This window comes from Typopeltis vanoorti, chromosome 1 (genome assembly GCF_054136105.1).
Source record: "Typopeltis vanoorti isolate ZY-2024b chromosome 1, IOZ_Tvanoo_1.0, whole genome shotgun sequence".
Taxonomy (NCBI): domain Eukaryota; kingdom Metazoa; phylum Arthropoda; class Arachnida; order Uropygi; family Thelyphonidae; genus Typopeltis; species Typopeltis vanoorti.
The window spans coordinates 191,697,912-191,715,165 of record NC_143549.1 but is presented as its reverse complement, the minus strand read 5'-3'; the positions used below and the strand labels follow the sequence as shown (position 1 = coordinate 191,715,165).

The 17,254-nt window shown below is 34.5% G+C and overlaps 1 protein-coding gene across 2 annotated transcripts in view; it reads right to left on the bottom strand.

Moving 5' to 3' along the window:
• LOC150110724 (uncharacterized) overlaps positions 1–17,254 on the bottom strand; it is a 239,215-nt gene that overhangs the window by 10,476 nt on the left and 211,485 nt on the right. For both annotated transcript variants that reach the window (XM_090396009.1, XM_090396002.1), the window contains exons 4-5: positions 8,674–8,713; positions 390–474 (exon numbers count right to left, since the gene is read on the bottom strand). In XM_090396009.1, coding sequence (XP_090252135.1) covers positions 390–407 — 18 coding nt within the window. In that variant the 5' untranslated portion in view covers positions 408–474; positions 8,674–8,713. The remainder of the gene's footprint in view (positions 1–389; positions 475–8,673; positions 8,714–17,254) is intronic.

The following is a 17,254-nucleotide window of genomic DNA, read 5'->3' as shown; positions in this document are numbered from 1 at the left end:
TCCAATCATAATTGGCCATATAACTAATTTTTGCAAATGAATGTCACACTTATTCTGCAAAATAATGGACTATACAAAATCTTGAAAGCAGAATGTTTCTGTTATGTGATGGCTAAGCACATTGGATAAACATTTTCAGTATAAAAACCATAACTGTTTATAATATGACAAATGATTTGATTAACATTTAACAGTTCCTTTTGAGCTGACAATCGTAATACTTGCTCTGGAAAACTGTCAGTGCATTTATATCTACTAAAACCAGTAAAAGGAATCACTGAAATGATAAAAATTAAAATAACAAATAATAAATATCTATTTACTCGTTTAACATATCCTATATATGTTGGATAATTATCACTCATAATCGATGATAAATATTTACTTACAGGACTACCCAGATTCATCTTGCTTTCTACAGTTTTACTCCTTTGAAGTCTTTTCTCTGAAGTGTGTTTCTTTGAATTTGAAGTGCTAAAATAAGAGTGCAAATGAATTGGCAAAAAATTAATGATTTGCCATTATTTAAGAAAAGAGAAAAATGAAAAGGGATTCATAAGGAAAGTATTGAACACTGGTAAAATGCATGGTGGGTTCTCTAAAAATGAACTTAAATATAGATATACACTTAGTTATACAAGACTTAAATTTAGTTCACCTAGTTACTGAAAAATGGATAGCCCTTATTAATTTTGTCCATAAAAACATCCTCAATCTTGATCAATATGCACCATTTCTCTTTTACATTGGACAGAAAGAACACTGATTTAAAAGAAATAGTTTACATTGCACTAGATACACAAAATGTAGACATGAGAATACCCATGTACGTTATATTCAACATAGAAGTCTTCAAAAAATTTTGAGCTGTACATGAAAGAATATGAAAAAACATACCTTCTGCACTGTTTAAGAAATCCATTTTAAGATTATTATTTATTGCCATACATGATATGGAATACATCCATTCCTATGAAAAGTAAGCACTTCCAGTTACATCAACCATGATACCTTTTGTAAAATTCCATTCTTGAAACTGTCCATACATGGACAATTAATATATTTATAATAAAGATATGGATGCAAAAGACATTATTAAGCAGGCAATAAATTTTGGAAATAAAAGTGGAAACTATTAAATCTTTTTTAGATATCAAAGCTGATTTGCCAAACATTTTTCAGATTATAATACAGAACATGACAAGAGATACAGAACCATATTCTGTAGATAGGATAAGGTCAGATTTTATAAGTTTAATAGAAAAGATTAAGCAACAGATTAGTGATTACATTTTAGAAATGACAGCTCAGCATATTGCTTCATCAAAATTGTATCAAATTGCAAAGTATAGTAACCATAATATACAATAAAAGTAGATAGTCGAATAAAGACTCATTATCACTTGCACAATATCTTGGAAATAGTATTTGCCAACTATAAAGCTTTGAGAAAATTTCTTACACCATCCATGCGAGATATTGGACAGCTGTGTGTACAAACCAAGTTTGAAAAAATTCTTTGATTTACAATAATTTTATCCTGACACCTGGGATGCTTTATGGCTTAAAGTATGGCTGAACCCATACAGATCTCAACATATCTGTAGGGGTTCAGATATGTTGAGATCTGTATGGGTTCAGCCATACTTTATTAAATTATATTATATTAGCCAAAAATATGTGGGCGTCTTTAGTAATAAATTAATTTTACAGATTTATTGCATGCTACAACTGTGACTATCAATGCAAAATGATAATTACCAAATATCATAACATATTAATATATGAATATGAAGCGTTTCCAAAGATATGGTACAAGATTTATGATAGCATCAATAAAAACACATGCAACATGGAATATAACCAGATTTCTGAACAGATCAAATCATCATGCTGCAATTATTATCATAAAAGCAATTTGAGTTTTGCATAATAAAAAGAATTATTAATGCAATTTGTGACACGTTGAACATTTCAGTATGTACGTTCATCTTAAATCAAAGGTTGTAACAAAGAATCAATGTCAAAGTAAATATTTATTTGTTAGCGATAAAATTCCAATGAATTAATGACAAATTTCTCATTTGTTTTTTCCTAAATAAAGAAACAAATATTTATTTGTTAAGAATAAAATTCGAATTAATTATTGACAAATTTCTAATTTGTTTTTTCTTGAATTGTGCATCCAGTAGATTCTTCAAGAAAAAACAAATTAGAAATTTGTCAATAATTAATTCGAATTTTACCCTTTTACCCTTTTGACCCTCTTAAATGAAGACATTACAGTTGTGTATGGAAATCTATGCTGAAAACCTTATATATCAACAAATTACTGTAAACAACATTACCCTAAATCATTGGTAAAACATACTACATGATATTTTTGAGCAAACAGAGTGACATGCTTATCAACATTGAACCAAATGAAGATATGGTTCAACCACCTTTAAATGCAAGGCATGTTGTCATATTTAGCAGTTAATGTTATATAATATAAGGATAGCAATAATGTTATTAGTAAAATTGATAGGAAGACATTACAAGAATGTAAATAAGTGTTTCTTCAATTCACTTATGGCAAACAATAAGCTGACTCTTTGAACCAGACAAATATAAAAAAAATTTTGGAAATTTTACTGGCAGATGTGCACTTATTACCTTACAAGCCAACTCCTCCACTTTTTCAATGTTCACTCATAATCAACATAAGCAAATGTTTATTTTTGGACAATTCCTTTGTATAATTGTCATATAACTATATAAATTTCGAAGGATTGGTAGCATGTTTTGCTCCAAATACTATAGAAAAATTCAATTAGGCACAAAAATATATAGAAAACCTATTCAAGAAATGATCTAAACTGGCGAATGAGACAAGTATAAGAAATCTCATATTTTATACACCCTTTCCACAAGAAACTGACACCAAATGTTGAAAAGTACGAATGTAAAAAAATTACAGGCCATTCATTTTTGGTTCCCAGCAATCATATTCATGAATAAAATGTTAATCTTCAACAAAATTTATAATCTCTTGGGATTAACCTGCACACCAATTACCTTTCTTGTACAAAATAACCAGTAAACGGTATACAGAGGGTACTAAAGAGCCAATTACAGCTACACAACTTGTAATTACTCATATTCCTTCATATTAGTTATTTTTACAATTAAAAAAATTGCTGCATGAAAGCAAAAAGGTCAAATAACTTAGGAGAGTAAAACAAATTCTAAGCAACACAATAGATGTAAAGACAGGGGGACACAAAAGTCACTCAACAACAGTTAATCCACTAATAGCTATAAAATAGCCTTAACGAGGTTAACAGCAGAGGAAGTAATGGTATGATAAAAGGCAGATTGCCGACAGATTGCCGGGAAAGCTGGTCATTTCTGAGAAAATTAGGTAGGCAGAACCAAAAACACACAAAACAACAGATAACTCCTGATCAAATGGCTAAACCTTAATTAAATACCTCCAAGATACACCCCAGTTCTATCAGGAAAATTACTGTGCAACCTTTCATCAGACAAATGCAGAAGACAGGCTCCAAGCTTCCTGAAGTTGTATACCCAGTATCTCAGGAAGAGGTACAGATAGCCTTAACTCACCAAGAATGGCAACGCTACAGGAGTGGATTGTGGCCTGACTGAGTTTCTAAAACATCTCGGTCAATAAATCCAAACATGGCCGATTGCCCTTTTATCAAAAGTTATAATGACTGGAAAACTATCAAATATGTGGCAGTAAGCCAAAATAATTGCCATGCCTAAATCAGGGAAAGATCCAATGATGTCAAAAATCTATGACCAATCTCCTTGCTTTGCTCCACCTTTAAGCTCTTTGAAAAACTTCTCCTTAAAAGAATATGTGCACTCATTGAAATAGTATTCCCGATTGAATAAGCTCACTTCAGGCAGGAAGAAGTTGCTGGGACCAGTTCCTGGTCCTCACAACACAGATTGAAGCAGGCTTCCAGAAGAAACTTAAATCTGCAGCCATTTTCATTGACCTAACACAAGCTTACGACACAGTCGGGATCAGCGGCCTCCTCCTAAAGCTAGGAAATATTATAAGGTGCAATAAAAACTTTCCAGCTTCTTGAATCCATTCTCTCCAACAGAAAGATCCAGGTCCATATTGGCAGAAAAAAAGAGCAGGCCGATTTCTTCATAACAGTCTCCCACAGGCAGTGGCAGAGGAGGCGGCCACCTCAGGACCCACAAAGCTAGGGGCCAAAGCCCACACTATATTTTTTTAGTAAAAATATGAAAAAATAATATTCCATTTTCTTTCAATTTTGTCTTAATTCTTGGAACTACTGTCTGTACTGTTGTTTAATTGTAACTATATAATAAAATAAATTCTATTTTCATTTTTGTTTTCCAAATCGACTGCTTCATATAAAGGTGGCATAAATAGTTAAGGAACCAATGAAATTCTTGTAACCTTCAGTATCCTTTATACTTTGTTGTGGTTTGGATGTTGTGATTGTAATTATAAAATAATTGTTTTTAATATATATGATATTTAATATTTTAGCCATGACATGAACGTACTTGTCAATGGCAGAAAAAAAAACAACAAAAGGAAAAAGAAAAATTATCGCTCTCTCAAAAAAAGGTCCTTGGAGGTTTTTTGACTTCATCTTCATCTAAATTTCAGAGCAAATAAGACCAACCAACACATGATGAACAAGACAAAAAAGAAGATAGTCTAAAAATGATAACAGAAAATGCTGAAAGAAAAGAAGAAAATTCTGGGAAGAATGAAGATGCCAAATATGACGAAACACCCGACAATGCTGAACAAGATGTGCAAGCCACAGAGGAAAATGCCGAAGTACAAAAAGAACGAAGTGCTGATGCAGATCAACAAAAACAACCAGACTCCGATAATTTTCGAAAAGATATCCCTTTAAGGCAGTGCAAAATATCAGAGAAAATGGTAAATTACTTCATAAACAATAAACCGTACAATAGCAGAGACATAACATCTTTAAAAGTGGAATATAATGAGAGAAATCAGATATACTACAGAAATATTCCAAATGTTCATTTTTACTGTGAAAAATCAAATGGCACAAAAGAATATCGAGAATGGCTTATTTTTTCAGAAAGTAGCAAAACAATTCACAGCTGTTTGCAAACATAGCAGTAAATCATTCCAGATGATGGAATAGACATTTGAGATAAATTTTGATGCTTTCTTAACTGCCATCTTCACAGCACAAGAGAATTTAGGAGAGGTGTATGGTGGTGATAGTGTAATTTACTTTTTGCATCCTAACATTTTTTACTATTTCTAACTTCATATTTCATTGACACCCCTTCACCACAGACAACCTCAGAAATAGGCTGGTTGATCTTTCTGATATATTAACATTTCCCTTTCTTGCAGGTAAATCATATTTTATCATATTTTTGCAAGCACATTGGGCAAAGGTAGTAGGGCCACAACAGGCAGTCAGGGCATGTGCATATTTCTCACAGTTAAAGAATCTCAGGGGATTAAAAATGTGCATCTCACAACAGCAGCTGAGATAACCTACTTTTATTTCGCTAGAGGTATTGGTATATTGACAGTAAGTTCCTCATGGAATCAAGTGACCATCTATGTGCCAAAATGTACCTCATGCCTGTCACTCCTTTATCTTGAATATATGTCCTCATTTGGATGGTCAAGATCTCATTTTGATATACCTCCTTTAGAAAAGTGTTTTATGAAGTGTTACTGTAATTGATATTCCACTCACTGATGTTTCTCTAAGTATTGCTGATGATGCTCCAGAAGAATATTACCAGATCATAATTTACATTTTGTAAATAACTATTTTTGTAGTACCTGCTGATTCTTCCAAACCCTTATGAATATAGAAGTTGATATTTTCCTGGATGGTTTTTACCTCTTGCATTGACGATGAGAAACACAGGTAACATTTATACTGGTGTCATATTTTCTGTTTCTTACAACTGTTATCAAATGATGTGTATACAGTATATTGTACTTGGTTGGGACATTGTGAGGGTCCCTGAGAAATATCAGAATGAAGGATACGTGATCAAGAGATTTTTCGTTAGCATCAGAGCTCTCCACTGACTACAAATCCACATATGGGCACCCACTATCTTGCACGCAATAAATATGTTCTGATGTGGCATGCAATGATTTAACCACATGCTATACCAGTACTACAGCAAGACTTTGACAGCACTCCAGACCATGGGGGATAGGAAACTGAACACTGTTGAACTGCATAAGCAAGCATACTGGACAATTGATCCTGACCACACCATCCAGCATGCTATGAATTAAAGATTCTGGGAAATTAAAGAAGAGCCACTAACTACTATACACATCCAAAAGGGGGCATACAGAGGCTAATGTGAATTCATTATTCTCTACATACAAGTAACCCAGTCTTGATGAAACGTCACATGCAAAGTGTGTTTACTTACAGCTGGATTAAAGATTCAACCAAGAATATAATTTCTTGGCATCGTTAATTCATACTTTATCGTCATCAAATTCCTGCCATGTATAATCAAGGGGTGTACAGGATATGATAATACTACATGAAAAATTTACATTACTAACTTCCTATCTACAATTTTCCTCTAAATCATTCTGTTACCTGTCTAGACCACAACATTACCAGACTTATATTTATATCTTATATCTTATACTTATATCTTCTAAGGCACTTTTACCATATCAATCTACCTATAACTTGGACTAACTGTGGGCATTTTTCCTGCCAACTTGGCAGAGAACACTTATTTTGCTATTCTTTCCTCTAACAAGCTGTTTAAGAAACCACCTGAGATTAGCTCTGTTAATGCATTCCTGGATGCTGACAATGTGAAGTTATTTCATAACATCCTCATTTTTAATATGATATTGCCATTGATCCCACCTGTTCATGCCACTCATATTTCTCAGGACTCACATATCTACAGTCTCTAGTCGTAGGTGAAGTGTTTTACTTCTGACACAAATTAAAATTAGTTCAAACACTCTCTTGTATACAGCTAATTTAGTGTTTTGACTAAATTCTCTCTAATTCCACATAAATTTACTGTTGACTTCCTACCATACCAGCTTTGTTAATTCTGTTATCTATTTCCATGTTTAATTTACCATCTTCACTAAAAATCATGCCTAAGTTGCTGAAATGTTTTATAGGTTTTCTTAGTGGTGCAGCTAGAGCTTGTGCAGACCCACACACCAAACATACTACAAAAAGTCAAAGAACGTATATCGAGATAAATAAAAATGATCTGTTTATTTTGAAGTAAAACTTTAATTTCAACATTCTAAAATATGAAAATCGTCTATCACATTGGCAGTCTATTTCAGACTAAGGTATGTAATTGTTAATCAGTTTTCTTTAGAAAAACTCATTGTGAGAAGAGTTTTTCTAAATAAAACTGATGTGAGCAGCAATTACAGCAATTTTGAGGAAAATTCGCAGTAGTATCACAGTATTTGGAAATAAGGTCGAGTCTTTTTAGAATTAACTGCAAAAGTTCAAAATGGTTCAAAGTGCTGCCCAGGGCAGACCATGTCCTCCTTGCCCAGCTATGTCACCGGGTTCTGCATTCACAATGCAATTGTTATTGGCAATGCATTTGCCTGTTATGGTCCTTGTCTTGTTGCTGACCATCATGCATATCTATTATAAGAGTTATTCAGTTTAGTCAGAGAATCTTGCAAACTTATTTATAAGTATAGTATCGTCTGCATAATGCAAAGAGCTGAGGTTAACATCTCCAAGTTTGGTATCTGGTTTAATACCACTTTCTTTCATAATGTGATTGAGTTGGGGTGTGTTTTATGGATTTGGAATTCATAGTTTAAGCATTTGATAAACTTTCAACATCTAGTGCAAAACTACAATATCCCTCATTCCAGATGCCCATGTGTCGCGACATACTACAAAGATTGCAGGAGGGTCCCAGATCCTAGTTATGACAGTCTGATAAACAGGATGGTAAAAAAACACTCAGGCACCATAAGAGAAAGAACATAGAAGAAACGTAAATAGAATGAAAAAAAGGACAGCACCAGTGATGGTGCTGTCCTTTTTCAGGAAGCTGCACTCCACCACAAGTAGGTGTCACACATGGAGGGATCCATCAAATGATATGAAGATTAATTTCTTCAAATGATAAAACTCATCACAGGAATATGTCAGTTAGTTAATATGTCACCATCAATATGGATAAAATACATCGTTCTGCTACACTTCGTATCCATCATATATTTCAATGTAATATCAATGCCATTACATTATTACAGAAATAGTGGTGATTTAATAAGCATATTAGCAATCAAAATGTAATAATTTTTCACTCAGTTTTATTTATTTATTATCCTTCTAAAAACTTCATATGCACTGAATCTTGGAAAACAAAATTATTTCAAAAATCACCAAAAAACAAAGAAAAGGAGAAATATTCAAGGATGACATGCACTTTAAAAATTCTTGCTTGTATTGCTTCCACTGGCTAAATTGAATAATTCCTTTAACTATGAAGAAGTATGCTTGCATAAATTTAAATACATTTCACAATATATAACTAATTAATGCCATGGCATTCATCAGGCTTGTATCAATGCACCACTTAGCTAATCAGCTAAACTAGTTAGTTAGACAAGAATAAACTTACCTAGACCAGAGAGAATGACTCAGGATTCCAGTGATGTCTACTGTAAAGATATTTAACTATCTTTATATGTTTCTTTATGAAATATATTGTTGTTTAATTAGTTAAATATGAAATAAGATATGTATAAAAATATCATTATGTTGATAAAATTATATTTGATGAAATGATATTTGACTAAGAAAAATATAGTTGCAGTTAACTAGCAAGGCAGTTAATCTAAAGTGGGCTCTGTGGTTTAAGTCACCAGCAGAAATGGTTTTTCCAATTTATCAACAATAACAAGAATTAGCTAGATATACATTTTTAATGTGACTCAAACTGAACAGGTTGGTAGCCTATAGTACATTATGACACCAGCTATCACGGATTCTTGACATCCATACCAGCCAAAGAATTAAACACTTTTATATAATCATGTCACCGTCAATATGGATAAAATACATCATTCCTCTACACTTCTTTTCCATCATATATTTCAATGTAATATCACTGGTATTACAATATTAATATGCACTTCGCATTCATTCTAACCTGGGCGTATATACGTATATAACTGGCCAAGACGTATATATATATATATATATATACGTCTTGGCAGGTTGAGTAGTTAATACCTCCTTTTCCCTGAAATATAGCACCTGTGGTTTGGCATAGATTCTACAAGGTATTGGACTGCATCTACATCTAACAAGATGTAGATGCAGTCTTTCACCAGTCCTTTAACTGCCTCAGATTTGATGGAAAAGGAATTTGGTGTGGAATCTATTTTCTGAACATGTCCCAATCAGCCTCAATGGGGATCAATATCCAGATTTGTCATGGCCATGAAATATAGTGGAAGTTGCTGACATTGCTTGCTGAACCACTGCTAAACAATGCTGAATGTGATGAAAAGTAACACTATTGTCCGTGAAACAATTACAGCCAGATGGGAGAAAGGTCAATACTATAGGATGGATTTCACTCGCAACAATGTTCAGATATTCCTTGGAGAACACCCAACCTTCAAATAATATCATTAGAGTCATTCCCTATCAAGAGAACATGCCCCACACCAAGACACCACCTCCAGAATTATCAGCTACATTTACAAGGCAAGTTGCGTTCGTTTCTTTGGGCTCCTGGGCAAACTTTCTGCTTACATTCGAAGAGAACAAAGTGCACTGTGACTCATCGGACAACTTCTTTACGATATTCCAGTGTTCAGTCACAATATGCCTTGTGCAGTACTGATGCGATCTCTAGCAGTATATGGCAGATGGAACTCCATCTCAAAGAGATTTTATTAGTGTCAGAAGGGGTTTCCATTAAATATGTGACAATTCTGCCTCCAGTTCATGACAGTGATAATAAGTACTATCTTGGGAAGTACTTCATGAAGAAGGTGATGTAATCAGGAAACCACCTGATGCAGTATTTGCAGAATGCTACAACAGGCTGTGACTGTGGCCATGTAAAACTGACTATCAGTTCAATGTTACTATGCCATGTACTTCAGTGAGATTAAAAATCCAGTGTCATATTGTATAGGCAGGTTTATACTAAAACGCACTGATCAGGCTACAGATATTGGAGTTTTAGAAGACAGGAAGTTGAAGTTCAAGTCATATAACAGATTGCAAATAAAGCGCATGATGACATAAACTTTGCTATGTAAAGATAGGGAAGTTATCTTGTCTCTTTACTATGCCTTGATTAGACTTCACTTGGACTATAGTGCGCAGGTCTGATCTAGTTTCCATGGTGATTCTGATAGTAGATAGAGTACAAAGGAAGGTGATAAAAATGATATTGGGATTATGGAATAGTAATTATGAAGACAGATTGACAATTTGTAGACTGCAGATAATAGCAAACAGTAGAAAAAGGGGGATGATAGTATCTGCAGTCTACAGATACTAGCAAACAGAAATAAGAAGGGGATGATATGATTGAGTTACAAACGTCTGAAATGCCCATACAGGATTTCAGAATTTCTCACTTTCCAAAAATGAAAAATGGAATTTTTCGTTTTTGGACAGTGAGAAAAGGACATGGCATCATCGGAAGTTGAGAAGGAATGCCATCAAAAATGGGGATGAAAGCTAGATTTTTCTCCCTAAGTGGTACATGAATGGAAATCGATTGTCATTGGATGTTTCATGTGATTGTCGTACAAATAAATTCAAAAGCAAGTATGATAGCTGGTGAGGGTAGTGTCTGGCCTCAATTCATGAATCCCTGTTCACTCTTAATAATAATAATCAGAGATTGATATGACCTCATTCATATTGATATGACTTCATTGAAGTACATCAGATGTGGTGTATCATATACAAGAGAAGATGACATTAATAACAAAATTTCAAGTTTCTTAAAGATAACACAGATGATAAGTAATATTTCAAATATAACTAAATTCAAAAGCCTACAAAAATTAAATTTGTTTTCCCAAGACATTCAGCAGTAAAGTATGCAGTGGTGTATTTAGGTATAGGCTCTATAGGTCTCAGCCTACAGCAGCAAATTTTAAAGGGCAGTGCAAATTTCCAGCCTCTCATTTTTGTAATTATAACATGTTCCTTATATGCAGCTTAGACTCACAAGTAGATAAATCTTTTTCTTTTCCTCGTTGTAAGTTTAGTCTGAAAGCATACTGGCATGTAATCAGATTCTGCATAATACAGACCAAGACAATGTTGGTCATTGTCTTGGTCTGTATAGTTAAGCAAATATTGGTCAATATCTGCTAATAGTAATTGTTGAAACTTTATTTTTCACTTGGTTAGACTATAATAAATTTAGTTTGATCCTTTATCCAAGTGTGAGCAAACAAAGTTTGCACCTGAAAATATCTTCACGACTGAGGTAAGGTAGTAACAACACCGGGCAACTCACAGCAAAGGTGGATCAAACTCTCAACTCCTTGTCCCAGTCTCTCCCATAATGCACAACATGCATTATGGGAGATATACATCCACTTAATGCATAGCAGTACATATCACCTTGCAGATATGTATAGCGCTATGCATTAAGGAGGGGGTGGACACTACCCATACCGGTTTCAACCATTATTGAGGTCTCACAGCGGTAGCCAGACCCAGAGTGGAGATACAGGCAGAAGCAATAGGAGAGGTCATCCTTACCTATAGGAGTTGCCAAAAGGTGTGCCACCTTATTATTAAATTACTCTGGATTTAGAGAAAGATGTTGAAAGTTTATTTTTCACTTGGTTAGACTATAATAAATTTAGTGTAATCCTTTACCCAAATGTGAACAAACAAAGTTTGCACCTGAAAATATCTTCAGGACTGAGGTAAGGTAGTACAACACTAGGCAACTCGCAGAACAAACAAAATTTATTATATTTCGTTTGGCTGGCTCCCACTGATGAGATCTCAATAAAGGTTGAAACCGGTATCCCTTAATGCATAGCAGTAAACATGTCTGCAAGTAGATGTGCTGTGCATTATTGAAAATACCAAGACAAGGAGGTGAGAACTTGATCCACCTTTGCTGCGAGTTGCCCGGTGTTGTACTACCTTACCTGTCCTGATGATATTTTCAGGTGCAAACTTTGTTAGTTCACACTCGGATAAAGGATTAAACTAAATTTATTATAATAGTAATTGTGATTTGGAAAAAGAACAAGAGGTAGTTAAGGAGATGTAAATTGAAACTGTTTAAACGACATGCCTACAACAAATCCCAACAATTTGGCAGCACAGGTGATAGTGAGTAATGACCCACTGAGTGGATTCTAAATGACGTAACACATGAGTTTATTGCAGTTAACACATTTCCACAAAATTTAGACAATGATCTTTCAAAAGCATGAAAAGCTTATCCTGACAAAGTAAGACATGTTTCTAAGAAATTCATTGAGGGGAATCTGATTAATGGCAAAAAATAATAAGAGATTTTCTTGTTTACTCTCCTAGCACAGGAAAGCTCTTCTATGCACCTTGTCACCTTTTTGGTGGAGGGGGAGCTGACGACATTCATTTTGTCAGTGGATTTAATGACCTGAAAAATGTAGAAGCACGAGTGAGTCATCACGAGAAAGCAACTAGTCATATGAACTGTCTGATAGCTCTGAAACAAAGAGAAAATCTTGCAGGGAGAATTGACTTATAAATAACTCAGCAACTGGAAGAAGAAATTAAGTATACTGGAAGGTGGTGTTAAAATGAGTAGTTGCAGTTGTAAAAACATTTGCCAGTAGAGGACTTGCTTTGAGGAGAAAGAGAAACATTTTCAGTTCTGTGCATAATGGAAATGTAATGATGTGTCTAGAGTTAATTAGTGAATTTGATTCCTTTCTTGCTAAGCACATTGCTAAAAGTGGGAAAAAGGTTTTCATTTCCTATCTTTCCTTTACCACGTATGAGGAATTTATTAAAATATTGGACGAGAAAGTAACCAAATTTATTGTGGAAGAACTTAAAATAGCTATTCCATAAGTGTTGACTCAACACCAGACTTATCTCATGTTGATCAGCTGTCCTTCATAGTATATGTGAAACAACATAAAACTCCTGTGGAAAGTTTGTTTCATTTCATTCCTAACATAAGTCACAAATCTGAAGAGAGGCAGTTTTGACTTGATGTAGCAAATTGCAGAGGGCAGGCATATGATATTGCTAGTAACAAGACAGGCAAATACACAGGACTGCAAGAAACAATTCTTGAAATAAATCCATTGGCAGAATTTACACCATGCGCTGGACATTCTCTGTCTCTAATTGGTGCTTGCTGTCCTTCAGAAACTGTACATATTTTTCACATCTTCAACACATCTGCAGCACCTGGAAACTTCTGGAAAAGTAATCGAACATCCTTCGCTTACTCATTGGTCAGCTCGTGATATGCCTGTAAGAGTCTTCGTGAGGGATGGAAGGAAATAATTTCCACTTTTGTCCGAAATCGAAAATGACACCACCTAGAAGAAAGTTACGTGACGTGAAGCAAGTAAGATTCTATGGCAACTTGTCACTGGAGGTTGGGATCATGACCTGCCTATGGGGTGATATTCTCACAAGAATGAAAGCCACAAGCAAGATATTAAAAGTGTAAACATTGATATAGCAACTGTATGTGAACTCTATGGATCCCTCAAAGAATATTTCAATGAACTACAGTTATTCTATGAATCTTATGAAGAACAGTGCAAGAAACTTGACTTGTATGAGGAAGAGAAAAAGAGGAAGAAAAAGCCCACCAGGTTTTTTGATGACCAGCAGAGATAAAAGTAACAAAAATGAAGACGAGTACAATCTATCAGTCAGTTTCAAAACTGAAACTTATGACACAATTTTGCATGGTCTCTCATTCCAAATGAATCAAAGACAAGTGTCATATGAAAACATCTAAAAGGAGTTCCGGTTTCTCACAACAATGCATATGTAAAAAGGATGTCATAAAATGGGCAAAAAAATTTTAAGAACAATTTGATATTCAATCTGAATTTGTAAACGAATGTTTGCACTTCAGAGTGAACCTGAAATCAAGTGGCCTATAAATAAATTCCTACAACTTTCACAGAAAATTCAAGTCAAAGCCTACAGTGTATATATATCCTGCTCTGGACACTATTGTTACGATGTTCTTGTGTAAGTTGGCAACAAATTGCTCAGCTGAATGATCGTTTTTCTGTCCTCTAAACGTTGAAGTACTAACATAAAACAACTATGACAGAAGAAAGGCTCAGCAACTGGCCAGTTCTATAAATTGATAGTGATATTACAAAGGCACTGGACTACAAGGACGCGATAAATAAGTTTGCAGAGCGAGCAGCAAGATGTAAAATATTCTAGCATATTTTGGGCAAGTCATAATATATATATATATATATATATATATATATATATATATTTAGATTAAGAATTTACTATGGGGTGCTTAAGGGTCAAAGCTGTAGAACTGAGAGGTGACATCCACATAGCCTTTAAAGGAATGCAGAGAACTGACCAGGGATTCTGACGTAATTTCCAATCCTCACCTTCTCGTGCTACACCCTGTTGGATATCTCCCTGGATACTGAATGAATGAGGATGGGCTGGCAATTTAAGATTTAGCTGACCAAATTGTATTCTTATTGGCTTAAACCAAAATACAAAATGATGGTACAACTTGACAAAATTTCATACCGGATAGGGCGTCACCCAGTTAAACAAGACACCCATTGTTATTGCCATTGAACCAGGGCAAACAGCGAAAACTCAGCTACTGGAACAAATCTGAAACCACACCCCCAACTCAACATCACCAGAGTTAAAGATCAGCAAATTGTATTCTTATTGACTTAAACCAATATACAAAATGATGGTACAACTTCACAAAATTTCATACCGGATGGGGCATCACCCAGTTAAACAAGACACCCATTCTTATTGCCATGGAACCAGGGCAAACAGCGAAAATTCAGCTACTGGAACAAATCTGAAAGCAGACCCCAACTCAACATCACCAGAGTTAAAGATCAGCACTATCAACATAAGAAGCCTGAATGGCAAAGAAACGGAGCAAGGTGAGGAATTAGATAAGTACCAGATCGACATAATAGGGTGACAAACAAAAAAGACAAAAACTGGTGAGATCTTTCTGAGCGATGAATACAAAATATTATATTCAGGCAATGACAATCAAGGAAAAGAAGGGGTAGCCATAGTATTAAACACTAAATATGAGGCTAATATTCTTGAATGGCAGGCAGTCTCAAGTAGCGTGAAATGGACAAATATCAGAATGGGAAACAGGACAATGAGACTAATTTGAGCCTATGACCAGAAGGTTCAACTTCTGGAGTGGAGGAATTTTTTGGAAAACTGGAGGCTCTAGAGAAAACTACTGACACAATGAAAAAGGAAAAGTTAGTCCTTTTTGGGATCTAAATAGCAGAGTAGGAAATTATTGTCACACATACAAAAATGTTTAGGGAAAATTTCGAGAAAAAAGCTAACAATAATGGCAAATGCCTGTTGGATTTCTGCTCAGGACATGGACTATTCATTACTAATCCCACGTTCCAACATAAAAATGTGCACAAATTCACATGGAGAGAAGAGGCAAGGAATAAAAAAAGTCACATTGACTATGTTATTGTTGATAGTGATGTTTTCTCCCAGGAGCAGGACACCAGAGTATACAGAGGATTTGAAATTGGAAGCGATCACTATTTAGTCTTGAGCAGGATAAAATTGAATTTCATACTGAAAAGAATGACATGTAAGTTTTAAAGCGAATAAAAGTTAAGCAGCTCTCAGATGTGAACTGTAGACTAAAATACACAAAGATTATTGAAAAAAATGAGTTTGAGAACAAGAACCAAACCTTGGAGATTCAGTGACAAACCTTGAAGAAAACCCTGATTGATTCAGCCATAGAGCCCTGATGAGATTGTCTGCAAGGAAAAAAAATCAAAAATCCATGGTGGACACAGGAAGTTAAGGAGGCAGTGAAGAAAAAGAAGAAAGCATATCAAAAGTTCATGTCAAATAAGTCAGCTTGTGCTCTTAGAGAATACAGAGACAAATGTAAGAAATCAAAACACTGTGTAAAACTAGCTAAACTAGTAAAACTACTCATGGGAGGACATTGGCAAGAAGATAGAAAATAAATATCAAGAAGGTGGTAAGATATTCTGGAGGTTGTTGAAAAAGCTTAGAAATGAAGGAAAGAGCTGTAAAAGCAGTTAGAGATGATACAAATTGCATGAAAATGACATGATTCGAGTAGAGCTCTAATAGTATCCACATATAAAAAGGGAAATAAAACTGAATGCGAGAATTACAGAGGTATTTCAGTACTGACTGTTAAAGGCAAAATTTATGCCAGTATATGCAAGAAATAGTTGAGAAGAATTGTGAAAGAAAATCTTAGTGAAGGAGAAGCTGGATTCAAGCCAAATATAGGATGTCGGGATCAGATCTTCAGTTCATGACAATTAGTTGAGAAAGCATGGGAATATAACAAAGATCTGTATTTAAGCTTTGTCGATCTGGAAAAGGCATACAACAAGGTGCCGAGAGAGAGAGAGAGAATCTATTGAATACACTACTTATATGGTATCAATGGGTCATTATATCAAGCAATAGTTAGTCTTTATTTGAGCTGTAAGTCAGCAGTTAGAATTGAAGGAAGTACAGGAAGATGGTTTAATGTTAAATCTGGTGTGAGACAAGGATGTACATTATCCCCTGTGTTATTCATTATCTATATGGATCACATTATGAAGGAAAGTGGTATTAAACATGATATAAGAATTGAAAATGTTAATGTCAGCTCTTTGCTTCATGCGGACGATGTTATTCTTCTAAATAAATTCGCTACAAGTTTGCAAGATTCCCCAACTAAATTGAATAACTGTTGTAATAGATTGGTTATGGAGGTTAGAAATGAAAAGACAAAGACAATGAGAATAGGTAGAATCGTTGAAAATGTCAACTGTGTTTTGAATGGGGATCTTGTGGAACAAGTAAAACACTTCAGATAATTAGGTACGATTTTTTATGAAGATGATAAATTCAATATGGAAATAAACAGAATCAACGACGCTGGAATGGTAGAAAGTCAATTGAATAAATTCATATGGAATAAGAGA